General features: G+C 50.3%; 1 protein-coding gene across 4 annotated transcripts in view; it reads right to left on the reverse strand.

Annotated features, from left to right (window-relative positions):
* Myo61F (unconventional myosin 61F) overlaps nucleotides 1–26,117 on the reverse strand; it is a 155,384-nt gene that overhangs the window by 74,500 nt on the left and 54,767 nt on the right. Inside the window, exon 1 of one of the 4 annotated variants that reach the window (XM_077654091.1) lies at nucleotides 23,401–24,211. The exons of 2 other annotated variants lie outside the window; for them this stretch is intronic. In XM_077654091.1, the coding sequence (XP_077510217.1) occupies nucleotides 23,401–23,418 (18 nt within the window). In that variant the 5' untranslated portion in view covers nucleotides 23,419–24,211. Of the gene's footprint in view, nucleotides 1–5,003; nucleotides 5,115–23,400; nucleotides 24,212–26,117 lie in introns of those variants that run through there. One more of the 4 variants, XM_077654093.1, reaches the window with a different exon arrangement.

The raw sequence follows: 26,117 nt of genomic DNA on the forward strand, positions 1-26,117 counted from the left end.
CGAATTACAGACGCCTCTTGGTCAATTCAGAAACGGCCAAGTTGTCTCGGAAGTACCGTCAAACGAGCAACGACGACTGAAGTGGCCAGTTTCAGCAAGATGCAGGTAAATAATTATGCATTTCAGCAGTACTGATAACGCATGGAATAAAATTGGAGGGGACACTTAAGCTCCGCCTTCAGGTTATGACGTCATAGCAATAATGAGTTAATGCCCATATATGCGGAATTGGCCATTGTCAACTTTACATTCATATGTTCCCAGGAGTTCTCATACCACTGCTTGTGCAGCGGTTAAAGGATGCGCCACTGCCCACGCGATGGCAGGTGCTGCCACCGGTTGGTCTTGTGAAACCCAGGTTGCTCCACCGATCAACCTCTCGCGATCAATCATTAACTGTCTCCTGCCAGGGTGGTTAGGTTTAGGTTTATGGGGGCTTAACCAACACCCTCTAAATACTTTCTTCAGGCCTCTCCAGGCCCTCCTTTCCACACGCGCTACGTCACGCCAAGTGTCCGGTCAGGCTGCTCACCAAGCGCGGCTCCGCTCCGCTCGGTTGTCTCCCTCGATGTGCTCGCGCTTGCCCGGGCAAGCACAGACACGAACGCAGTCTTGCAGTGAGCGTCTAGCTGCTGCTTGAGTCTTTCAGCCTGGCGTTGGGTGCATTTCCGTTCGCTCCTCGCACGGCTGTGTCTGTTTCGTGTGGCCGTTTCTTGTGTGGCGTGCGTACCTGTGCTAGCGCACGAATGGGAAACTGATTGCCTGCCGTGTAGCGAGTGCAACTTCGTGAAACATGGGCCGGTGCTGTGTTCCCGGGTGCCGCGGGAACTACCAGAATGGTCCCAAAGTACGTGTTTATTGCTTCCCAAGAGACGAAGTACGAAGAAAAGCCTGGTTGCGAGCCATTCCACGGAAGGATTTCACACCTACAGAGCATTCGAGGGTAAGACTCTGAAATATTGCTTAATAGGCGCTGGTAATTATCTTAGTTGTGAGCTGTCGCTCCCGGAAAGGCATGCTGTCTTTGTAGGCAATGATATCACTTCTTACACTTATGTATGAATTGTCCAGGAAGCATTTAGTTCTGTGGATGTGCATAAGGCTTGTGTAAAAGCTGTGTAAATATGTAAAAGCTGTTCACTATTCAGACTCTTTTTACTTAGTGTTTTAGGCAATGGAGAGTCATGGCGAATGGCCTTGCTTCATTTTCTCGTGCAGGTGTGTGAACTGCACTTCCACGCAGGCGACTTCATTACGACGTTGTCACACCAAGATGAACTGACAGGGAAAATAATAGAGGTGAAGCGTGACAGGCTACAGTTGAAGATTGATGCTGCGCCTTCTGTTTTTCCAAACTGCCCAAAATACTTGTCCTCAACGCCTGGACGGAGTGAATCGCCAGAGACGAAAAAAGCAAGAAGGGAAAACGCTGCTTTGCAGGAGGCTATGAGGAAGTCACTTCAGTCTAATGAGCTTGAACAGAAAAGAAACAAAGTTTCATCTTACGAGGAGTTCAAATCTAAGTTGCCTGGAATCTGCAACACGAAATTCTGGACCGTTTCTGTCGATGAGCAGTGCGTTAGGTTCCTTCTCATCGAGAATGATCCTTCACCTAATGTGAAATGCGCCTTGGTAGTTCTCCCTGATCTGTCACTTTCTGTTTTCTTGAATGGAGTGAAGCTTCTGTCGCTTCCTTCAGGCAGGATTCTGCCAGCTCAAGTATGCGACACCTCCAGCCTGTCCTTGCTGCTAGAAGAACTCGAGATAGGCTTGCATAATATACCTGAGGTGACGAAAGAGTCGAAACATACTAAAGTATTGCAGTTTGTCGGTTCACTGCTTGCAGACCTCATTGAGGACAGTGATACGATGAAAGAACAGTCTTCTTTGCTGAAATTTCTGGTTGAGCAGATAGAGCTTCTCCTCGCGAAACAGCATGTGTATAGCGCAGAGCTGCTGGTATTCGCCAGTATTTTGAATTCAATTTCTCCTCACGCATATCACTTCACAAGAGCTGCATCAAGAATCATTCTGCCCCATCCTTCCACACTGCGCCGTGTTTGCTCAAATTACAAAGCTGACCCTCTTGTGGAGCAAAATCAACCGCACTGTCTCTCCTACATCCGAGAACGAGTCAAATCAATGAAAGACCACGAGAAGACAGTGACCCTGATGATCGATGAGATCCACATAAAACCATACTTCGACTACAAAGGGGGCACAATAGTAGGATCGTCGGTTCATTCAACGGAACCAGCAACAACAGCCCATGTGTTCATGGTACAATCACTCCTTTCTGCAAACAAGGACGTCATTCACATATTACCTGTGAGCAAACTGAGCGCAGAAATTTTGCACGAGCATGCTAAGAACATAATCATTAATGTTGAGAAAATGGGGCTCAAAATTATCGCTGTGATAACGGACAACAATGCTCTGAACCGCAAGATGATGTCGTTATTTGCTACAAGTCCTCAGGTGAGCATTGTCTATCCCCATCCAGCCGATAACGCTCGCCCTCTTTTCTACGTGGTCGATCCTGTGCATCTCTTGAAGTGCATTAGGAACAACTGGATTAACCAGAAAAACCCTGGAACATGCCTCTATTTCCCTGAAATGGACTTGAGTGGAGCAATGCCCGAAGGGCCTCCTCGTATGAAAGCTGCTTCTTTCGCAGCTGTGCGGCAGCTTTATTCTTCAGAGAAGACGTCGCTTGTGAAGGCTGCTTACAGACTGAACGCAAAAGCCGTGAATCCAACCTCAATGGAGCGGCAAAATGTAAAGCTCGCTCTCGACGTCATTAATCAGTTTGTTTCAAATGCCCTCAGGACACATGGTTCCGCGTTCAAGATTCCTCAAGCTGAGTCGACTGCTCTTTTCATTGACGTTATCCTCACATGGTGGCAAATAGTCAATGTTAAGACCCCTTGCAAAGGCCAGAGGCTAAGGGACAGCATGCAAGACCCTGTAAGGTCTGTTGATGACACACAGTTAGCTTTCCTGAGCGGCGTTGTGGACTGGTTGGACGCTTGGGCAAGAATAAACATCACCAGTGGCTCGCTGACGAAAGAGACTCACAGTGCTTTGCGACTGACATGCTATTCTCTGGTAGAACTCTCGCGCTACTGCTTAGAAGAACTTCACTTCAAGTACGTACTGCTGGGCAAATTTCAGACGGATGCGCTAGAAGACCGGTTCGGCCGTTACCGCCAGCTGGCAGGATCACAGTACCACATTTCCGTGCGTCAGCTCTACGAATGTGAGAAGAAGCTTCGTCTTCAAAAACTTTTGACATTTCCACGCGAGGAAACAGAGTTTGAAGACGTAAGTGAGGATCTTGTCCCATGCAACTTTTCTGTGGCTGTCAGCGACGACGATATTACACACGCCCACTCTGACATGGATGCTATTGTCTACATTGCAGGATACGCTGCTCATGCTGCTTTAAAGAAGCTTTCATGTTCTGCTTGCTTCAGCACATTGGTGATTGAAAATCGAGAGATCGAAGCGGAAAATACTGCCATGATAGCTAACCTGTCGAGAGGAGGGCTGAAGTTTCCCCAGCCATGCACAGTTCACATGGCACTGATGACTAAACTAGTTGCAGAGAAGTTGTCTTTTGGAGCAACCGCGGAAGATTTTCTCTCCTGTAGAAATCAACGTGGTGTCGTGATTTCACAGACGATTTCCCTCCTGGACGAACACGACATTGAGACATGTGAAAATGGCCACACTGCACAAACTCTCCTGCGCTTGGTAGTACGCGTTGCAACCAACGTTGTTCTAAACAACTTTTGCAAACTAAGAAATGATGCCATACAAGACAATGCGCAGCAGAAGGCCGCAGCCCGGAAAGCAGCAACGCTTAAGAAGAAGTAAGTTTTATTCCCAAGCAATAAAAATGCTTTGCGCACACTTCATTGCTGGTGTCTCGTCGTTTTTTATTGTAAGGGTCAGATTAGCTGTACAAATACTCAACAGCGCAACATTATTGTGAGTGTCATTATTGCTGTGTGTGAAAGCTTTAAGCAAAACACAATACAGAATAAAACTAACACAATGCGCAGTAGACGGTGTTTTTTTTTTCAATGTTCACGAACTTCTACTTTAACAACTAGATATACGCATGTGCGGTCTGTGCGGATGGATTTTACCGCACGGCAGACATCATGTACGTGATAGAACCTAATAATTAGATGATTAATTGAAATTAACTAATCAATTTTTTATTATAATGACCAATAATGCGAAATTGGCGGCCGTATGCTAAATTGTTTATTATAAAAAACTGTATTAGCAGCTCGAACTTTCTTGACAATAAGGTGTTCTGCAATAAAAAAAAACATATAAAGCAGATAAAATGATAGCCTAAGGCGCGCACAAACTAGCGAATTTCTTTTCTGCAGCAACGACAAAAATGAAAATGAAGGAATCACTTATAAGGCAGCTACGTACGGCAGTACCCGAATAGTGCAGACGGGCGCGGCGCGCTGAAATCGCGGAGCGCGGGGCCTGCACGGTCCCTTGGCGTGACGTCACGCGGCCGGTGGAGAGGCCTTAGCATTGAGAGGGTGTTGGCTTAACGTCCCAAAGCGACTCAGGCTATGAGAGACGCCGTAGTGAAGGGCTCCGGAAATTTCGACCACCTGTGGTTCTTTAACGTGCACTGACATCGCACAGTACGCGGCGTGCCCCTAGAATTTCGCCTCAATCGAAATTCGACCGCCGCGGCCAGGATCGAACCCGCGTCCTTCGGGCCAGCAGCCGAGCGCCATAACCACTGAGCCACCGCTGCGGCCGCCCAGGGCAGTTAGTTTTCTCACAATCCGGTGGGTAGTTTGTGATGACCCCAGAAGGTCATGTGACCTAAGTAGCCCACCTAAGCCAGCCTATTTATCGCTCACAACGCAGACGACGGTGCTGACAGTGCCGGATTTTCTGAACAACGGGAGTCTTAACATCCAAAATAAATGGCACCACGCATAGTGATTTCTCAAACTTACGGTACGACGCGGTGTGTCGGCTGGCTGCGTGATGTCGACGTAGAGCTAGGCCAGCCTCTGCCTTAGCAGGGTAAACCCAGCTGCTCACGCGATTGAAGCGAGAGATGTGAAGTGGGCGTCTCCTGCTATGAAGCCGCTGCCTTCCTTCTCATGGAAGGCCTCTTCGGAAAGATAAGACCCCTTCACAGACTGTCGCAACAGATGCTGAAGGACAAGAACGTGCCTTCCTATCATGGGAGACTATGCGATGTGGAAATGCAGTGAAGTCCGTAGAAAGCACGGCTATCAGCTGCCAGCCGTTCGTTTGAGAAATTCAGGACCTCGGCTGAAACAAAGCAATCGGTAGAGCAACACTCCCAACTGTGCTATCCCTATAGAAAAATGTGTATAGGTTTGTAAGGGCCAGCATATAGGTTTACGACACGTTTGGTTCTAGACGATTAACGTCCCAAAGCGACTCAGCCTATGAGGGACTTAAACATTTAGCTTTATATCACCCTCCTTCGGGCATAATCAAATGCCAGCGCAACGCGTGTCCGAGCAAGGAAAGGTCGAAGCAGCATACCGAGAGAGAAACAGACCCACGTGCCATCATTTGCATGCGCGGTCACGTATCACCGTTCAGTCTCCGCACGCCCGCCCTTCCCTGAGCTGGGCAAGGGACACTGCGGCTAAATCTTCTCACACGACTTTGATTTCTCCGCTTTCTCGTCCTCGCATTCCCTCTCCCTCCTCCATCATTTTACTTACCCCTCTCCCTCATCTCCATCTCCCTCTCTCGCTATCCAACTTCATTTCTACCTCTTTCCCTTCGTTGATGCCCTCTTCTCTATCTCCACGCTTTCCCTATCGCTCCTCTTCTCTCTCTCTCTCTCTCTCTCTCTCTCTCTCTCTCTCATTCGCTCTCTCTCACATCTAGAGAACACGACCGGCAACAAATCTCCCGCACTGCACTGGGTTTCGGGGCTTTCCGGCAATAAAGCTCGCACCAGCGCGTGAGAGAAGCGAAGACTCGGCGAGCGAGGCGCAGCTTCAGGTGCACGGCGCAATGCAACCGAGGCGAGGGCGCGCCTCGAAGGAGTCGCATTCCACCGGCGCTGACCACGGCAGCTGCGACGGCGCAACCGGCAACGCCGACTGCGAGCCGAGCAAGCGCCCGACCGAAGAACGCGCGTCGGAGCTACGGCGACGTCACGGCGTCCGGCCTCCTCCTTCGCCACCTGTACCTCTGCTCTCTCCTTCGGCAGATTTCAAAGCGGGTTCCAATGACGCGTGCCCCCGAGAATGCGACGCGGCGGCGAGGTGCAATGCGACACTGTGCAATGCGTCGCCCGCGAATCCTCCTCCGCGTACCGTGGCATTCCATTCCATTGCCACCACTTTTTACAGCACCGTCGGCATGATCGACGCCACTCGGACACTCGAGAAGACGCACGGATTCCTGCACGAACGCCACGCGTCTCTCGAAAGGAGCGGTTTAGACAACGCCTCGCCAGTAAAAAAAAAAAAGACACGGCACTTAAGGGGTAGGAATGCATGTAAGCGTTAAAGGAATCGCTTGTATACGCCGTGCTTGCGTACTCTTTTCGTATGGGTTTTTCGCCATCTCTTGTTTGGAATGGTGCACTCGGCAAGTGCATTACTCTCCTTCCACGCAAGCCATCGTGCACCGGCCAAAAACACGATCTTCAATCACGTCTCCCCTGTCGTGCAGGTATGCTAGATATACAGTGCTGTGCGAACGTACAGTCGATAGTGCGGCAAATGCGTCCATCTCTAGTGGAGCACAAGTAACACTGTGTATGGTACGAGCACGGCACGCCGATTATCATTATACGACAAGCGACCGATAACGGATGCGACAAGCCATGTACTACGACGCACGGGAATCGACGAAAGCGTCCCTGGCGGCCACTACGGCACAGTTCCTCGACGCAGCACACTCCGCCTTGTCCACGCACCGAAATTATCTCTCCGGCTCCAAAGACCAATCACGCGGCAAATGCGCTGCCCAGTTATACAGCGGGTTACCCGCGGAGCACAGGGTTCCGCAAAATACTCTCTCTCTCTCAGCACCCCGCGCTTTCGCGCGAAACGAGATTCCCGTTGAGCGCGGCGAAAAAGCGCGCGCCCCCGCGCAGCTTTCGGGGAAGCACAGCAGAACACGCTCGCTTGCGCGCGCTTTCTTCTACGCTACGCCCGCGCTTACGCCGATAAGGGTCTCCCGAGTGGCGGCCAGCCGCCACTGCCCTTGATTAGGCTCCGATTGCCGTCCATTGACTCGCAAGCCAGCGAAGCGCGCTGGAGGAGATGTTGAGAAATGCCGCCGCGGCGGCTAAATAAGATCGCGCCGGATTCCGAGCAGCCTGTGTTTTTTTTTTTTTTACTTCGCAAACAGAGCGCTTTGGGCCTCTACAAAATCATACAGCGTCGTGAAAGCTGCTATGCGGATCAAGGTGCGAATTGGCACTTGTTTGATAATAGTGGACGTATTTCTTTGCTTCGCAAGGGCTGCATATGGTGACGCAGCGCTATAGAACTTTGGTCTGGCGCTACGTGATTGTAGATCTACACAAGCCAATGAACTTACAGGCAACTTGAATGATGTATAACTTCTTCTTAACTTCCATTCATAACTTAAACAACATTTAACCTCAAAGATCTGCAAATTCAATGATCTATAAATTCGAGAAATCAGCAAAGTCATGGCCAACGAAGTCAGATGAGGCGATAAAACAGCCAAGGCATGCCGAGAATCATTTTAAACGAGGACTGTGATCAACGCAGAATTGAAGCAGATGATGAAGGTAAAAGGTAAAAATATAGAAGAGTGCACAGTGAACAGGACCGTTCTGGAAAAATGAGCGCCTTCATGCGGCGCAACTCGAGCTGCCCCGATTGGCCGAAACTGGTCCTAGCTCCCGCAGTGCTGCACGTATTTAACGAGACTCCGTGCGGCGGAGTGTGTTAAGTGCGTGCAGTGGACACACGCTCACTAGCGGGCGCACGCTGGAGGCGAATCGCGGCGCGCTAAGTATATATGGGGAAGGCGAGCGCTCGCTCCCAGCACCCAAGATTAATTGCAGTAGAGGTGACGCCATTTCCAGCCATTAATTAGAGGGTAGAACGAGAAATGGGGGGGGGGGGGGGGGGCGCTTTGGAACGGGGCTTCGGTGCTTCGAGCTATCCGCGGCCCGAGTAAATAGTAGGCTCTCGCGTGCATGAGGTGTCGCTCATCGCCCTATTAGGAAGACAAGAACCGTGTCGCGCGAACTGTTTGTTTAAAGCCCAGGGCAACTGCGCAGTGTCCTCACCCGCCAGTTATGTTTCGTCTTCTTTCTATGTTGTTGTTTTTTTCGGAGCCTGTGGAGGCCGACATGCAACATGGATAAATCATGCTTCCAAGACAGCCCCGTGTGCGGTAGCTGAAGATGTTGCATACGCTGCTATGCCACGACATTACGAAGGAGAGCGCACAATTCGTTTTGCCGGGTTAAGGGTTACTTGTTCTGTGCCCCGAAAGCTACGCAGCCTAAGTAAAACCACGATGACCGCAGATGTCACGTGACTGAGCTGTGTCTCAAGAAGCGCAGGATTAAGTCTGTCGAGTGCGTAGGCATCGGATTCCTCTTCTGCATGCAGGTCCCTCCAAATGCCAAGTCTTCAAGTTTTATTCGCGAGACAATGTGCTGGCCATAGCAGCCGCTGTATTAATGAAACGCTCATAAAGCCTGCCAACGACGTCATAAAGGAAGCCGTGAAGGATATTACGCTTTACATTGTAACACGTGCGGTTGCACACCTGAATTAGCAGGCTGCATCATCGCTAAAAAAAAAAAAAGACAAGGATCGACATACACGAGAAAATACAGAAGCCGAGAAGATTGCCGCAGGACGCGGTGACTGTGTGAATGTGGTCTCAATGTCTCCTCTGGCAAAAGACATCGCTTGCCTTAGCAACACGTTCAAGTGTTCGTTGTTTTCCTAGCATGCCAAACAGCTGCCTGTCGTCCCGTCGCCTGTATCGAGCCAGCTGTCTCAAATAAACGTCGCTGGATAGGCAGCCAGTGCTCAGCTGCTCGTCTGATCCTTCGTGTCCCTGTCTTCGTGTGCGCTGTTTACTTAGAAGGTTACGTGCCAAGAAGCCCCCAAGCTTGTGTCGTTGTTCCTTTTGTTCTTTCGCGCCATTTCGTGTCGTGAACACTCCGCGAACGAAAGTCAAAAGCGAAGAACGCGCACCTATTTATTTCATCCAGCGGTGCGATCGTATAAGATACACAGGTAGCGCCCTCTATGTTCAGTGCCGATCAGTTGCATCGCGGTATGCAACTCACGCTTCACTACTTGCTCCCAAACAAAGGCACCGCAGTTTCCGACGAGAAAAGGAGTGAATTAGAAAGCGGACACGCCAAGAGCGAGGGTCGTTTAGCAAATGCTCCCCCCCCCCACCTCCCCCCAGGAAAGAAAAAAAAAAGCCAGGACGATATACCTGGGGTGAAGAAGAAGAATCTGCCAAATACCGGCCCCTGCCGCCGCTCAAGTGGTGTGGATGGTTCCGAAACCACCAGGGCCCTTCCCTTTCTGTACGTATACAAAGCCTGAGGAGCTTCTCGAAAGACATGCAAACCTAGAGACAGCGCTCTCGTGTGTGACCCTAGCCGCACGGTTTCAGCCGTGCCCCCAAAGCCTCGCTAACCGCGGCTACACTAACCGACTCATTCAACGCGCGTCCCCTTTGAAGGGAGCGCGCGCTGCTGGCGCAATATTTTCGTTCCGAGGGCCGCTCTCTCCCAGCTAACTGCGAACGTTAACTCGTAGCTATAGAGCGGCTGGTTCTTTTATATCCGGTTAGCTGAACGGGGGGAGCTTCGCCTCTGCTTGCCAGGAAATTTTCTTTCTTCTCCCTGTGTTTTTAATTCTTTTAAGTGCAGGACTGAGGTTCGCATGGAGACGAAAGGCAGCGCACGGTGGAGACTCGACCTACCTGGCCTCGTCCCAACTGTTCCACTCGGCAGAAAACCCCGGAGAAAGAGAAAAAAAAGAGGAGGAGGGCTAGGCAGCGCACCCTCAAAGGAGACAGAAAACCCCGGAGAAAGAGAAAAAAAAGAGGAGGAGGACTAGGCAGCGCACCCTCAAAGGAGACAGAAAACCCCGGAGAAAGAGAAAAAAAAAAGAGGAGGAGGACTAGGCAGCGCACCCTCAAAGGAGACACCCGCAACGCACCACGAACGAACGAACACGCAGCGTGGAGTTCCTCCGTGAAAGCTTGCGTGAGCGGGAAAGCAAGGCGAACTGAACAAACGAAACATAGGAAAAAACAAAGACACGAAAATGGGCCGAGAGACGCGCGTACGTCAAGAGTTGCAATACTAAAGATAACCCCTCCATTTTGTGACGTCAATCAAGATACGCGCAAGCTTGGCAGACGCCAGCTCGCTCGCGTCGTGAACGACAAAAAAAAAAAAAGTAAAGAACGAGAAGGTCCTGTCGCAAGGAGACGAATTCGGGACTGCTCTCCTCTTCCGCGCTTTTTTTTTTTGACGTCGTGGAGAGACACGTGGTCCTTCTCAAAGACGGAAACGGAAGCAGACCCAAACGCTGGCTACTGTGCGCATCGAGGCTGAAATAACAGTTACTGAGGCGAAGAGCTCACTCAACATTCTTGCTCGTGTCAAAGAAAAGAACCCACAGAATAAGGAAGGCGGCAGGGACACTTGAACACCGGAGCCACTTTCTGAGCGCGGCTTCCAAGGAAGGCTGCACCAAACTTGCTTGGTGCTGAAGCTTTCACGTTTTAGACTTGACGTGCAGCGCTGCTCGAAAGTCTACAGGGCAGACTGTTCACTTTTCAGCGGAGACCCATAGCCGGACAGCACCTCCATTTTTGAAGCTGCAGCTCATCCCTGGCCCCTGAGGGTCAAGGACAAGGGTTTCCCTCTGCTTTCTGAGATTAGGGTTCCTGACGTGCCGTCAACGCGCAACTGATGCGACTCATAAGCAAACCCTGTGGCTTGAACGCTTTCAAGCGAAGCTGTACTTCTCCCACGTGCTCGGAAACATGAGTACATGCATCGCGAGGTAGTCCACGGAACCCTCCCGAAAAGTTGAACGGTATAGTGCTGCGCGTTGTCCTAATAGTTTACTCCACGTAAAGTATACCACCACTGACCACTGACCATAAAGCAGGGTCCCTTTCTTGCCACGCGGTTAGAGACGCGAGGTTCAATTCCGCGACGGAGCTTCCCTGAAGAAGATTGTCTTTTAACTCAAAGCTCCCTACGGCGTGCGGTCGGATCAGCAACGCAGCGGTAATCATTGTCTGGACCTCCCGCACAGTCAACCCTTCGGCGCCGGAATAATGTAGCAGCAAGCAGGCCAGCAGCTGCGAGCTTCCTCCGAGCAACTCACGCACTTTCACTCGGCGGCCCATTGTTTGCCGAGGTGCACCGCTACACGTGCAACGTGTTCTCTCCGCCTTGCTTCTCCAGCCTGTCGCCTACAGTAAAGTGCCGCTCTTAGCGCAATGACGACAGTCCTCTCGGGCAAGAGCAGCGCACGATCATTAGCTTCGCTTCATTCTTTCGCTTTCCTCCTTCCACGCCTCCTCCTCCTCCTCTTTCACTTTTCTACCTTCTTCCGCCCCATCTTCAACCCACCTCCTCACCCTCCGTGAAGACGTCCAGGTAAGTACAGTGACGAGAAATATAAAGGGGAACACCACATCTGAGCAAGCAACCAATGCACATTCCCAGAATCGGTTCGAAGCGTAATAATCACTCTCACAAATACATTTTTCTATTTTTTTTGTCACTATATGTATGGCAGCAAAAGCAAAACAAAAAACTTTTCTAGGGTACGTGCGCACTATATTGCGTTTGTTCCCTTTTATACTACTCGCACCTGTTCGCGTTACGATAACTGGCGTGGCCTCCCTTTTCCCGATTAGGGGAGGCGAAAAGGCCGAGGTATGAGACACGGGCGAGGTTGAGGTTGAGGTGTTGAATGCTACAGGTGGGGTTAGCCTTGCTTTGCCTGTCGGCAATTGCTCCACCGCAGCGTCCCTTTAGCAGCAGCACAAGATCACAGCGTCGCTCACTCCCGGCTCGGCTTCATGTTTCTCTGTTTCTCTGGTCGTTTAGGTCGCCCCCTGCGCTCTTCGATGATGCGGGCGGTAGGCAGAAAGCAAGGGGGGACCTCCTTTCCCATAACCCTCACTTCTCTTCCCTCCCTTTTCCGTTCCCAGAAAGGTTTCGCGCCGCGCGCTGCTGTCTGTCTCGTTGCGGGCAGGCCTCGAAAGACGTAGCCGAGAGCCCTTCGCCTTTGCCGGGCTGGCACACAAGTTGCAACAGAAGTCTGTGTGGCTCGCTACACCTTCCCATTACTCTTCACGCTGGCTGGTTCCGTTAAAAGGAAGAATGAATCGAGCTATAAGCTTCGAGGAGGGGATGAGGGAGTACAATTTTTTTTATTTTTTATTCATTTATTTATTTCACTGTACTGCAGGCGAAATTGGCCCAGGCAGGAGTGTCTTGAAACATAAACATAACACGTAATAATAATGATAAATGCACTGCAAGTCGCACAAAGAAAGCAAAGTAGATGACATAACGACAAGTACAAATGCACGCAAGTTTTGAGTGCAAAGCTTAAGGCATGCCTAATATAGAAAATATTTATGAAGTTCTTCTGTTGACATACGAAGCAGCATTCTGTACAATGGTGCAACTATTTTAGCGCAACGCGTCCCTCATAGCCTGAGTCGCTTTGGGAGGGTAAACCCTCATTAAACTATTTTAGCGCAACGGAAGGTGAGGAAGACGCGGCAGCATTCAAGGGGAGTTTCTATATCATTGTTATATTCTTAAGTCGGTTATTAAGTCGAGCAACGGTTGAACGAGTCGCACAACAGTGGCAGAACGCGCCTGAATGGCCAGGCAACCAAACGAGCACACAATTAACAGGGGGAAAAGAAGGATTGCGTGAAGGGCATCAGGAAGTATACTTATGCGCCGATGCCAAGCACGAGGCGTTGAGTGGAAAGGAGAAAAATAAGCTCACGTCGTTAACCAGACAAAGGAATACGAGTCTGGAGACGGGAAATCAACCAGTTTCATTGCATAAGGCTTACCGGCAACTGATTTTTCTGCCGATATTGTAACGTACGCCGACACACCCCGAGCCACATTGCACAAGCATTGCGTTTATATAGTCAGGGCGATGTCCTGTCCCCGGGTGTATAATAAAACTTTGTCGCTCTCTGCCCCAAGCAGCTGAGGGCAGGGTATGCCATGCTGTTGAAGCGCATATATTGAGGAGAAAAACGCGAAATAGGCGCGTTCGGCAGCAGAAAGTGCAAGCACACCGCATTCCATTTTTCTGTTGTTGTTGACTTCGCCCCCGCGTGCGCTATTCGAGCCCAACGGCCCCAACGATTAGTCACTGCAGGAATGTCAGAAGTTACCATCGTAAAGTCGTCCTCCCCCTCCCTTCTACAGATAGATACGGGGAACACAGGTGCGCAAAGTCCCGAAACCTCATGGCATGGCAGCTGTGAGCGGGAACGCAACGAAAGCGCTCGGTACGCGCATGCGTAGTTCATGCCTGCAGCCCTCCTCGCTCACGCGCTTGCAATACGGACAGTTGAGCTAGATGTTGGTACAGCATTATGTTCAAAAATGCGCATCACAGAGGGAGGATAATGGCAGGAAGGGACGCCAGAAGGGCCTATCCATTCGCGCCGATTCGCACTCTAGCATGTCCGCACTCTAGCACGTTCGCACTCTAGCACGTTCGCACTCTAGCACGTTCGCACTCTAGCACGTTCGCACTCCAGCACGTTCGCACTCCAGCACGTTCGCACTCTACCATGACCGCGCTCTACCATGACCGCGCTCTAGCATGTCCGCGTTCTAGCATGTCCGCGTTCTAGCATGTCCGCACTCTAACATGTCCGCACTCTAACATGTCCGCACTCTAACATGTCCGCACTCTAACATGTCCGCACTCTAACACGTTCGCACTGTAGCACGTTCGGACTCTCGCTTTCATATACGTCAAAAACGCGTCCGTCACCTCTGTATCACCGGTTCGCAAACGTCTAAATGTTTCCGCGAAACAAAATGCTGCAGCTTCTTCTGCGGGTGCAGTCTCCGTGCATCCGACGGGCGCTCTGGGTTGAACGCGTGTACGGGGAATAACGGCGGGAAAGAAAAAAAAAATAGTTGCGGGTTTTTTTTAGGACGTCGCTTGCGATGACGTAGTCCTGATTCAGCAACCTCGCTTCTGTTGCTACGGCATTCTCCCGCGCGCTCGACTGAAAGTATATATAGCTGGAATGTCCGCATTTCATTTGAGGATAAATACATATAAAAGACTACTCAGCTCTTTCTTCACTCATAGCTTTAGTATTTTTGATTTCTTGCGGGAAAGGGAGCCGTGAATGCGACGTTCTGCTTGCCAAGTAGTTTCGGAGGCTTGGTTAATTCATTCCGCGATTAGGATTCGCATAACATTATTTGGCTTTTTTTTTGTCTAGTTTTAAACTGTGTTTCCGGTGGGAAACTCTGGTGACGACTTCCTTCCCTATGTTCTAACGCCGTTTTGCCCACATGTGCACACTAAGTTAAATGTCCTCAGGCCAAAAGAGTTTCGTCTTCTGAAGGGAGAGTTCCAAAGCTCCAGATGGCCAGAACTCTCGCCCTTGCCATTCCGGGTTTTTGAAAGAACTTAAGGGACGCTGTTAGGTGCTCCACCACACTTTTCAACTAAAAACTGAAACCACACCCTGTGCCCCGCTGACGTTTGTTCAGAGGTGTATTTGTTACGTTACATATTATGCTATACGTTATGTTGTTGTGCGGCGTGTGGTGTGGCATGGTATGGTACGTGCGGGCTTTAACGTTCCGAAGCTACACATGGGGCTGAGGACTGAAGAACGCCATATCGGAACGCTCCGGATTAATTTCGATCACCCGACGTTTTTAACGTGCACTTACATCGCACAGCCCGTAAGATGTACGAAACCTAACTCTTACTACATCTATTAGAGATGAAAAAAACAAGACGAAAACCGCGCTGTCACACGGTTCGCAACACGAACGCAGTGGCCCAGGTGAAAGCAGGTCTGCTGCCCCGCAGGCCCGCATCCACTGCCGGCAGCTTCATTCTCGGCAGAGAACCGGCGCTGTTGAGTTAATTAGCATCATTTAGGTCACCGAACAAACTTAACTAGCAACCTTTACTTCGTTTCTTATTTTCCCCTTGCTGGGCTGCAGAATCCCGCATCACTGCAGGGCTATCGGTCGCAGGAGGATGGACAGCTGCGAGAGCAGCAAGGAGAAAGAAAGAAAGAAAGAAAGAAAGAAAGAAAGAAAGAAAGAAAGAAAGAAAGAAAGAAAGAAAGAAAGGCGCCCTCGCGGGAAGCGGCACAGCTGCTGCCTGTCGTCGTCGGCCGACGGCGCAGGGGCAGCGGTATAACGATGTCACCGCGTCGCCTCGGGCCCCCTCCCCCCCTTTAACGCCGAGAGAAGGGGGCCAGTGAACGCACGCATCAACTGGCTGCGGCGGGAGCAGCGCAAGTGACGGCAGCCTCTCGGCCAGTCCGCACGAGCTCACGCAATGCGAGGGGAAGCGGAAGCAGACACGCGGACGACCAGGAGGAGGATCTACTGTCGCTGGCCACTTATCCCACCCTCCCTCCCTGCGGTGCGCAGAGTCGATCGGATGACCCGATTAATTATCGTCGCATCATCGAGCACTGGTCCCCCTCGGGCGAGCTTCTTCCCGGCCTCTCTCTCTCTCTCACCCTCTCGGCGCTGGCGTTGCGCGGACACGCGACTGGTCGTCCTGCTCCACTGACGAGGCGTACGCAGGACGGCTGGTTTACACAACTGCTCCACGCATCCACACGGGCAGCCACACAAGCGCAGCTACTCCAATTCTCTTGGTCGAATAAAATCCACGAGTAGCAGCATAGATCAGTCTAACATCGATCTGAGCCCAGCACTGTGGTTGCAAAAAAAAAAAAAGAAAACATACATACCGAAAAAAAAGAGCCAAAATGTCAGCGCGCCGAACTGTGCGCATGACGAAGGAAAAAAGTAGGTCGCTTTCTTTCAAGTCTATAGGGAAGGCTTATGTGAATAAACCATGTTCTCTGTGTATAGAAGTATCAAGTTGCAGAATGCTTAGTGCGCTGGCACTTATAGCGGCAATTCCCCGCATTCGGGCGTTGTGTGTGTCTGTCGGTTTGTCTGACGCTAGAAATACGATAGGTGTAACGGGGCAGAGTGGGTGAGAAAACAAACGCGTGTTAATGACATCTTAGTCGAAATCAAGAGGAAGAAATGGGCTTGGGCAGGGCATGTAATGCGGATTCGAAGGCAACCGTAGCAGGAAGCGGCAAAAAGTTTGGTGAGTGGATGAAATTACGAAGTTTGCGGGGATAGGGCGCCTGCAGCTGGCAAAGTACGGGGTTAATTGGAGAGACACGGGAGAGGCCTCTGCCCTGCAGTGGGCCTAATCAGGCTGATGGTGATGGTTTTGTGGCAGGCTTCTCATCTGCCCATCGGGTGGTGGGCAGCCTCCCCACCGTGTCAGGCGGCAGCCCAAAGTCCCACCGGTGGCAACTCCTGCCATAGTGCCTGCCTTGTGCCACTGCGCTACTGTTCACATGCGTACGGGGTGGCTTACTTGCCAAGGTGTAGCCGGTGGTAACCAGGCGAGAACCTGGTGCGCCAATCAGGCGGCACCGCTTCTAAGCGCACCGATCTAAGCTGAATGGGCAGCAGCGATCAGGACGAGAGTGTGATCGCACTGATGCTAGCTCGGTAGCTAAACGGAAGAAGTTTAGGTGGTAATCAGGTGGCAGCCTGGTACCGTTTTGTAAGTCGTATATAGCTCCAATCGACAACTGACGTCATGCTAGCGCACATATCCGCACTTGGCCTAATTACCCAAATAGGCTGACATTTTTTTGGTTTATTCCATCACTGTGGGCCAACTGCGCCCCTGTTTCGAGGCCTTTTTCCCGAAGCCACTCACAGCTCTTGCTTACAAGCTTCGAGCGAGCGACATTTTTCCACAAAGAGCTAGTGTTAACATTTTTATTTTACTTCTCTCACGCACACGCAGCAAGTTTTCCGTCCCACGCGGTGCCGTGTGCTGAGAGCGGCTTTTGCACGCCGGCAGGTGCGCAGCGTCCGCCTCCGTAGCGGGGCGCACCGATTGCACTTCCGATCCAAAGGTGGTGTACGACACAGCGCACACTCGGCTGGCGCTTGCTTTGGAGCCTCGACTGTCGTTAGGAGTGATCTCGTGAATCTTTATTGCCGGTAATGAGAGTATAGCACGGCTCAGGAAAGCGTGCTAGGCACTCTCTTATACCCAACGTGTTCATAAACAGCATCGTGGACATTGATTATTATCATACACTCTGATGACTCCATTTCCACTCTCTGGTCGACAAACTGGAGAACAAATGTTACCGATTACTTGAAGCCCTCCATGAAGATTACCTAAAATTAATCCCATAGAAACAGGGGTGGTGTTATTTCGTGCTAAAGGCACTGCTCTCAGGCTCAAAACACTATCACAAGTGCTGGCGAGGAAACTGAACTTGTTTATGAGCACACCACATTGGTATAATTTTTTCTTACCTTACTTGGAATGCACACACTTTCAATGACTAATCTCCTATCAGTAGCAGGTGCAATACCCAGCTGTCGTACGGTTCTCCCATGCATATAAAATCAATCTGTGGATACATTATGCCTTATCTGTCCCACGCATAAATTGCTGTTATTTAGTCTAGCTGAAGATCATTAAGCCAAACCTGGAGGAATAAAGTATCTCTTGCAAGAGAAATCCATTCGCCGCTCTGCCATTCTTGAATGTCGAAGTAAATCAACATGCTTTTCAGATATACAGTGCAATAAGCATTCAATATATATATATATATATATATATATATGAATTTCGTACTCTGTGGTCATATTATTTATCTTTCAACTTGTGCTTGTATTTGTAACGCCTACCTGGGCCTCTTCAAGCTGTCTATTCATAAATTTAAGCCTGAGTATAGCCGACCAGACCATTCCCAGAAATTCAATTGAATTGGATTAAATTGAATCATGGTTTATGGTTTATAGGGGTTTAACGTCCCAAAGCGACTCAGGCTATGAGAGACGCCGTAGTGAAGGGCTCCGGAAATTTCGACCACCTGGGGTTCTTTAACGTGCACTGACATCGCACAGTACACGGGTCTCTAGAATTTCGCCTCCATCGAAATTCGACCGCCGCGACCGGGATCGAACCCGCGTCTTTCGGGCCAGCAGCCGAGCGCCGTAACCACTCAGCCACCGCGGCGGCTAAATTGAATCAGCTCTTACACACACTCTCCGGTCCGTGCGCAGGAGCACCAGGCTCGAAATGCACTCTCACAAACGTTTTGCACGGGGTCGGTCAGAAACGCTTGGTTCGCTTATTAACTGCTTATCTTTCGAGTACTTCGCTATTTTTTTTCTCTTACATATCCAAAGCCTTCCGAAGCATCGCTTATCTCAAGTAAGCGAACGACCGATGTTATCGCAGCTTCTACGAGCAAGACAGAAAATGACCCAACTCAGCTGGGTTCAGTTAGGTCAGATTATTCCAGAGCTTTCCGATCACCCCCCAATATTTGCGATATGCGTGACGAAACAGTTGTTAATCGACGAACGGTGCGCCGGTGAAAAACACGCGCGCGCTCCTGCGCAGTACTCCCGTGTGGTCGAGGGAGCGATCATAAACCCAGAAAGGCTATTTCGCATTTAAAGAGCAAGATTTGCATCAAGTAGGACAAGTGAGTGGTTTCCAACAAACCGCCTGTTATGTTCGCGCAGACCAGTTGGAGACACTCGAATTTATCTTCGCACTTTCGCTCGAACATTATGCGGTTCCCCACTGCTACCGATAAGCTGCAAGCTTTCAGCTTCGCATCTATGCGCCGAGATGCCAAACTTTATTTGCCTGCAGGTAAGTTGTTTATTATGCCAGCGTGACGAACTTTTTGACTGGGGCGAAACGAAGGGAGGGGGTGTTTTTCACGTAAAAACAAAAAAAAAACTATATCTTTTCAGCGAACAACGGTCAGCTCATCGTAAATACGCGCCTGCTTTCTAGGCTGGGTAGAGTAGCGATGGGAATAACCCCAAATGAAGCGTACATGTTCTTGCCTGGCGAAAAAAAAAAGAAAGAAAACGATAGGCCGCGAATTGTTTTAATCGCGTCAATGTTTTATATATATAAAGGAGGCTGCAACAAGCACAAGATTGTTTCCAAGGCGTAAGCAATGTACGAGAACTACTTGGCCTAGTCACCAAAGACTGCAGTGTGACTTAGTTATCCTATCATGTGCACTTTCAAAACGGATGGACGAAAAACTGCAGGTACGACGAAGTTGAAAAAAACCGCAAGCGCTGTTGCACTTTCCATACCATATTACCACTATTGTCGTTACCTCTACAGTCCCGCAAACATTTATATGGAGGTTCGTTTCACGAAAGCAGTGTGTATAGAGAGATACACTCACGTTTGCAAGGCGATTCTGCCAATTCCGCTTGTACGCCATGCGAGGCACCAAAAGAGCGCGGGAAACGATGTCGTTTTTCGTTGTGGACTACTAGTTAACAATATACTCGAGGCATTACGAGAATGCGAAAAGTCTCAACGGTAGAAAAAAAAATCGAATAAGAGCGTTCGTCACACCCTGGTCATTGTCCGCCTACCACACAGGTGCACCAACATACGATGACTCATTGCGGAGCGCTTTCATGCTTACCGAGGAGGAGGAGGAGGAGGAGGAGGAGGAGGAGGAGGAGGAGGAGGAGGGGGTGTCCATACTATTGCATTTTCAGCGTCAAGCAGATCACACGCTCTAATTGCTCATCATCGGTTGTCAGAAATGGCACGCCGATGCAGTTCACTTTGACTCCCGCAGCAGCTGCTTGTCTATCTCTGCGCGTATGCTCTCAAGGTTGTCTTGTTTTTCTTTTGCTCGCAAAATTAGCTTATATATCATTTAAACAAGCCGTAAATGCACTGCGGACAGCGGCGTTAGGCGGCTAACAGCGCAGTGTACTGACTTCAGGAGCTCCAGCCACTTTTCTGCCATGCCCTGTAAGCTGTGGTGGCGCTATGTGAAAACATTTTTGCACTTGTCACGCCCTTTGACATGCACTGAAGTTTTGGTGCGCGGAAATGTCAGAATTTCACCAACTCCGAAATGCGACACAGGTTTCAAACAATGCGGTCTCTCTTTCTCTCTCACACACACACACACGCACGCACACATACGCACACGCACACACACACACAGTTCATTCCGACCGGCTCAGCTCAGTATAATTCTACCAATGTTTCAGTTGCCTTCGAGTTCGATTTATAGGGATTCGACAGTACCACGACGCCGTTTACGAGATGCATACGATCTGTTACAAATTTATTTTCTTGTGCTGCCTCGCGACCTGTAGTCGCCCGGAACTCACACAAGCGGATGGATCACGACAGCCTCCTCGCAATTGCTGGCATTCTAAGCGACTGGCATGGGTGACGGCGTTGAGATAATTCTTTTTTTCGCACAACCGCACCCCGTAAATTTTTGCAGTCGACTGTGCTTGCATACAGCTGTCGCCCAAGAAGAAAGAAACACCGCGGAAAGGCCGCAGCAAGCGAATTGGGTGGCGCATGCGACAGGATCCTGCCGGGCACATATTGCGACGCCCACGTGACACCCACTCGCTTCGCTGTATATACACTATGTGTATACACACACACACGAGCGCAAGGCTATCAGCCGTCTGTCGTGTGTACGGGGGCCCCCAGCGAGACAGGGGCCTTAATTCGAGGCACCCACGGAGCACTTCGCGGGTGGCCGCGTCACGGCTCAAAGCACGTGGTCCGCAATGGCGTTTTGACCTGAACCGTCCCGAGGGTGAAGAGAGGCTGCTGGCGAATACGCGATTGCACTATTACTATTACAATGTGTACTGCGTGAGAAAGTGGCCGGCGGCGTGCGCACACGCTAAGCATTCTCACGCTGTTCGCTAATTGAGGGTCCTTAACCGCAAGCATCCAGGGCAGCACTCAGCCGAACCCTCCATGTATAGTAGGGGTGGGCTGTGATGTGGCATGTCGAGTGGTGTGTGCTGTGGAATGATGCAGGTAGTGCAGTGTGCGATGTGGTCTTGTGGACTGATGCGAGGGTTTATGACCTGATGAGTAGTTCTGCGGTGCGATACGTGGTTCTGAGGTATGCGGTGAAGCGGCGTTATGTGCGGCGTTCACTGTGGCATTCGGTTTTATGACGGGGTGCAGCGTGTACGGCGAGCTCGTATTAATCACTGAATAAAGAAATAAAGAACGGACGAACGTCCGTGTTGTATGCGGCTTTACTTTACTTCTGGTACCGTTTTCTGCGTTTGCACCGAGAAGCGTCGGAATATGAACTAAGCCTTAGCGCAGTTGTGTTGTTCGCTTTTTACACGAGTCCTTGTTGTATATACGTCGCAACGTAACACACCAAAAAGGGATGCGTCAGCTTTCTCCGCGAGTAATAAACGATCAAGTGATGAAGGAAGAAAATGACGCGAAATACCAACCACGGAGCGAAAAGTATCAAAGAACTAACGATACGGTTGCGTTCGAATTGCTTCGGCTTTCGTCATTGTCACCTTAGGTGGCGTTCCAGGCGAGGAATCGGATCAAAGCGTTCCATTAAAAGGACGACAGGCGAAACGATTCTTCCTTTTCCGTGTATTTATTATCACCTGTACCGTTATTTCACCACGCCAAGTAGCCGCGGTGACAGCGGCGACAAAGAGCGATCGCAAAGGGCTAAAAGAATCGGTACTTGGAATTATTTCTTTCGAGAGAAGTAATTAAGCGCTACTAATTTTCCAAACGAGCAAACGGACACACACGACAAGACGCCTTGCCCCTCCTGTCATGTCTGTCTGCGCGATCGTTTGAAAATAAGGGTAGCACTAAATTACTTTTCTAGAAAAAAAAAGTATCACCAACTAGCCCCGCAAATTGTTCTTTACAGTTCGGCTTAGTGAGACAGTCGCTCTTACTTCCATTACACATTCGAACTATCATATTTCTCAGAGTACTGTTTCTTACGTTTGCACGTTTCCTCTCGCTGCGTGATCGATACAGTAATCTCGTTATACCGAACTGCGCGCTACATTGAAGTGCTCGGTGCTTTTTTTTTTTTCGTGCGCAACATACGATTAGAAGTGCATGGATTTACGTGGCCGGACGATCCCAGCTTAGCTCTATTAATAGAGTCTCCCGATATACCCGGGCAGGCTTCGTACCGGTCGTGGCCTACACTTGAGAGGCTACTCCGCTAGTTTCCGCAGGTAGAAAAGCATGCGCCTAGATTTTTATTCACGGTAAGGACTCTGTTTCCTTTTATACATTGCCAGGAAGGAACAGCGAGCACACAAGGCTTCTGGGCACACGTGGCATTATCGAGCCCGGCTCCGTCAAGAGAGCGTTTAACGACCACGTCAACTTAAACGCGCGATAAAACAGGGACGACGGCCAGAACCCGTTGCTATCTGTAATCCGTTGCAACGACGACAAGAAGGTTAGGCTTTATGGCCGCAAATCTAGGTCAAGTGCGCTTACCCATTGTGCCTTCTGGCCTGCCCACAGAGGCAAATGAGGGGCGTTACCGCCTTATTCACGAATGGTGCTGATTAATTACTGACGCGGGAATATTAAACAGCTGATTGTAAATATGAATTGGTTATATTTGGTTTCAGCTTAACGGGGGCCAAAGTACAGGTTTCTTCAGTATGAAAGGAACAGGCTACCAGTTTGCACAAAACCACGAATTTTTGCGGTTATTTCTTCGTGAAAGTTGAAAATGTTCGTCATGATTATACGCCCAGAGGAAAAGTAGTTAGAAAGCAGAAAAAAAATGTGCTTGTCACACATATATAATTATGGAATAATCATTAAATGAATGTTCTAATTTTGTTCTCCCTCGTATTGGAGGGACTTGTTCGCGTCAAGTATCTCAGAATTTGTTGCTAGCCTTTCGACGTACCGAACATCGTGCATTATTATGTGACCTTTACACCGCTGCCTTTTACTTTCTCGCACGCATATCCCAAGCAATGCAAAACGATCAAGCATTCATCTTTTTCTTTCGCACTGTCTTTTTATCGAACGACCTCTTTGGAAGATTTTTCTTTTCTTTTGTTTGTTTCGTTTTTACGGCCGGTTTTACGAAGACTGGAATCATTTTGTCCATTCCTTCGCGACTTCGCGCTTCTCAAATCACCGTGCGCGGCCGGTAAAAAAAAAACAATCAGGAAAAGAAGTCGAGTAGCGTGAAAAGAATCACCTGCTTCCAGTAATCCATGTTGCAAACGCCGGCGGCTCCGTCAGGCAGTCGAAAATCCGGCGTCGCTTATCGCAGAGCACGTTTTTTTGCAGACGACACACGAACAGAGGCAAGCGCACCACCTCTCGCTGCTACACCACGGCCACAGTCGAAACAACGACAGTCGCTTCCCTGCCAGGCTCAGGCCCGCTTCTTCAGCAAGGGCAGCGGCGACGAAAGCGCTTCTTCCGTCGAGCACGGTCCACCACGACGACGACGGTGGCTGCCCATCACGCCGCCACGCTTCTTGAAACGCCGACTTCTGCTTTCGGCATCGGCGTGAAGGTCGGCACCGCTCCAACGAAACTGTCTCGCGCGGACCACTCGGCGAGCGAGCGAAGCGAAAAAAAAAGTTCAGACAAGCGCCGCTGAGACTCGTTGAGAAAACGGCAAACAAGAGCGGCGAAAAAAGAATAGAACGGCGACGTAAGCCGCGAGAACTTCAGGACGAGACTGCTTGTTCTTCGTGGCAGTTGTGTGCTTCCCTAGGCACGAACGGAGTGGAAAATAAAAGCACAGAAGTCGCTAGAGTCTTCGCGGTGTCGCGCGCGCACACCGGCGAACGGGCGTTGTTGTGTTGCCTTGCAGCGCTGCTGTCCCAAAACGTGCCGCACGCGGGCGAATTCGCAACTGGTTTGGGAGGCAGCAGGAGCAGACGACGGGATTGAACGATCAAAAACACCAAAAGAGTGGAGTGGGGAGAGAGAGCGAGCGAGAAAGAGGGGTGGGGCGGCGGCAGATTGCGGCGGACGCAAAGATAAATACGACGAGTGCGGGGAGGCCCGGTGGCGCCATCTGTCCGGCCGCTTTTCGGCGCGGCGATCAGCCGCTGGGGAGGGCAGGGTCGCCGCCAAGAAGGTCGGGTGGGGGGTAGACGTTGTTCCGCTCGTTTCTCGCACGCATCCTTCTTGTTTTTTCTCTCTCTCTCTTTCTATCTTTCACTTTTGTTGTTTACCCTGGGCTCGCTCTTTTCTTATTATTTGCCACAATGCGTGGCGCGGTTTCTTCAACAAGGAGCAGGTTTAGGGCCCTAACTATACTCGAACTGGCTTCGCTTTTCGCTCTTTTCTGATGCGAACGAGGGCAAATACGTAAAAAGAAAAAATGAGTGGGGGGGGGGGGGGGGGGGGGGGTTCCTCCGCGCTCTCGTAGTTCAGGATCAGGACTGAGGGGTGTGGGGAAAAGGGAAGAACTGTGAGGGGGAAAAGTCGCAGGGCTGTCTTGGCGGCTCCGCTCTTTGAGGGGACGAAGAAACTTGTCCATTTATTTTTGTTGTTTCAGATCGCTGCTTTTTTTACCTGAGCGGAAATAGAGCAGCTCTGTGCTGTATGACAGCCTCCGCGTCGTGTCCCAAGCGACACGATCATTCCTGCCTCTCCGCCCTGGCATACAGCGTTTGTGGCATTGAACTTTTGTCAATTTGTACAGCCCACTCCCCCCATCGCTCTCGACAGGAGTGCCTTCGTGTTTTTATTTTCTTATCTTCACCTTCAAAGAACGCAGGGGCGGAATTTATGAGCGAAAAGTAAAAGAGAGGTCGGCCCGTTCTATGTGCGATCATCTCGGGAATTTCGTCCGTTATGGTACTTCTATATGCTGAAACAGTAATCACTATAGTTATGAAGGCTGCCGTAAAGAAAACAAGCATTCACGTGACTCCGTGTTGCACACTATTAAAGGTGCCTAATGGCGTTTGAACGCCAGCGAACCGGCAAGCGCCACATCTGTTTTGCGTATGTATTAGTGCGTTGTGTGAGCCGACGAGCTACAGTATTTAATAGTCTTGTTTACTTTATCGTCCTTTTCCAGGCAAACTTTTTAGGAGGATAGGTGACGCGTATTGGTTTCTAACGGTCCAATCAAATCAACCTGACGCCATCGACGGACGGCTCCGATTTCCGTTTTACCGAAGTTGTATCGCAGCTGCAGTTCTATCGGCGCTTATTCAAGTTTCAGTGTCTATCACCTTTGTGTCCACATCCGACTTGTCTAGGCGAGCCAAGGATCCCGTTATGCCAACACGGAGATTCTACGGGGGAACTGTGCGGCACACGGTCACCGCCTTTCATTCGCTTCCTGCTTCGTCTTTTACAGCGACAGCTGTTAAGCGCCCGTTCATGGGTCTCGCGTCGTAGTAGGATGTCGTTATCGGCGTAACCGGTGAGTGCGTTGCCATGGGAACCACTCGGAGGGTGGTTACTGTGCGAGGAGGAAAGTATCACGTGAGCGGAGAAATGCGCAGCCCGTGGGTGGTTATCTCAGAAGGAGGAGGGTTGCCGTGGAATGAGGGTATATGGCGCCAGCGTAGGAAGGCGTACCACGGCAACCACCCGGAACGTGGCTACCGAGGAAGGAGGAAGAAGGGCGTGGCGAGAGCGGAGGAAAGTAACACGCAGTTCTATAGGCTCCACAGTTTGCATCTTCAGGTACCGTCCTTTCCAAAGGCAACTAACGCGGTTTGTTTCTTAGCCGCGTAATGCACTCTTAACACGAATACGCATATACGGGAGTAAGAAGGGAGTAAACTGTCCTCTAGAGCATTCACTTTTGTGGGCTAAAGGACAGTTTACTTTCTTTTCACTTCTTTCTATTTAGAGTGTGGGGCACTTTATGGTATGGTATGGTAACCAAAGGTGTATCGCAGCTGCAGTCATTTATCGCAGTATATTCACCTTCGT

The sequence above is a fragment of the Amblyomma americanum genome, chromosome 2, assembly GCF_052857255.1.
Source record: "Amblyomma americanum isolate KBUSLIRL-KWMA chromosome 2, ASM5285725v1, whole genome shotgun sequence".
Lineage (NCBI taxonomy): Eukaryota > Metazoa > Arthropoda > Arachnida > Ixodida > Ixodidae > Amblyomma > Amblyomma americanum.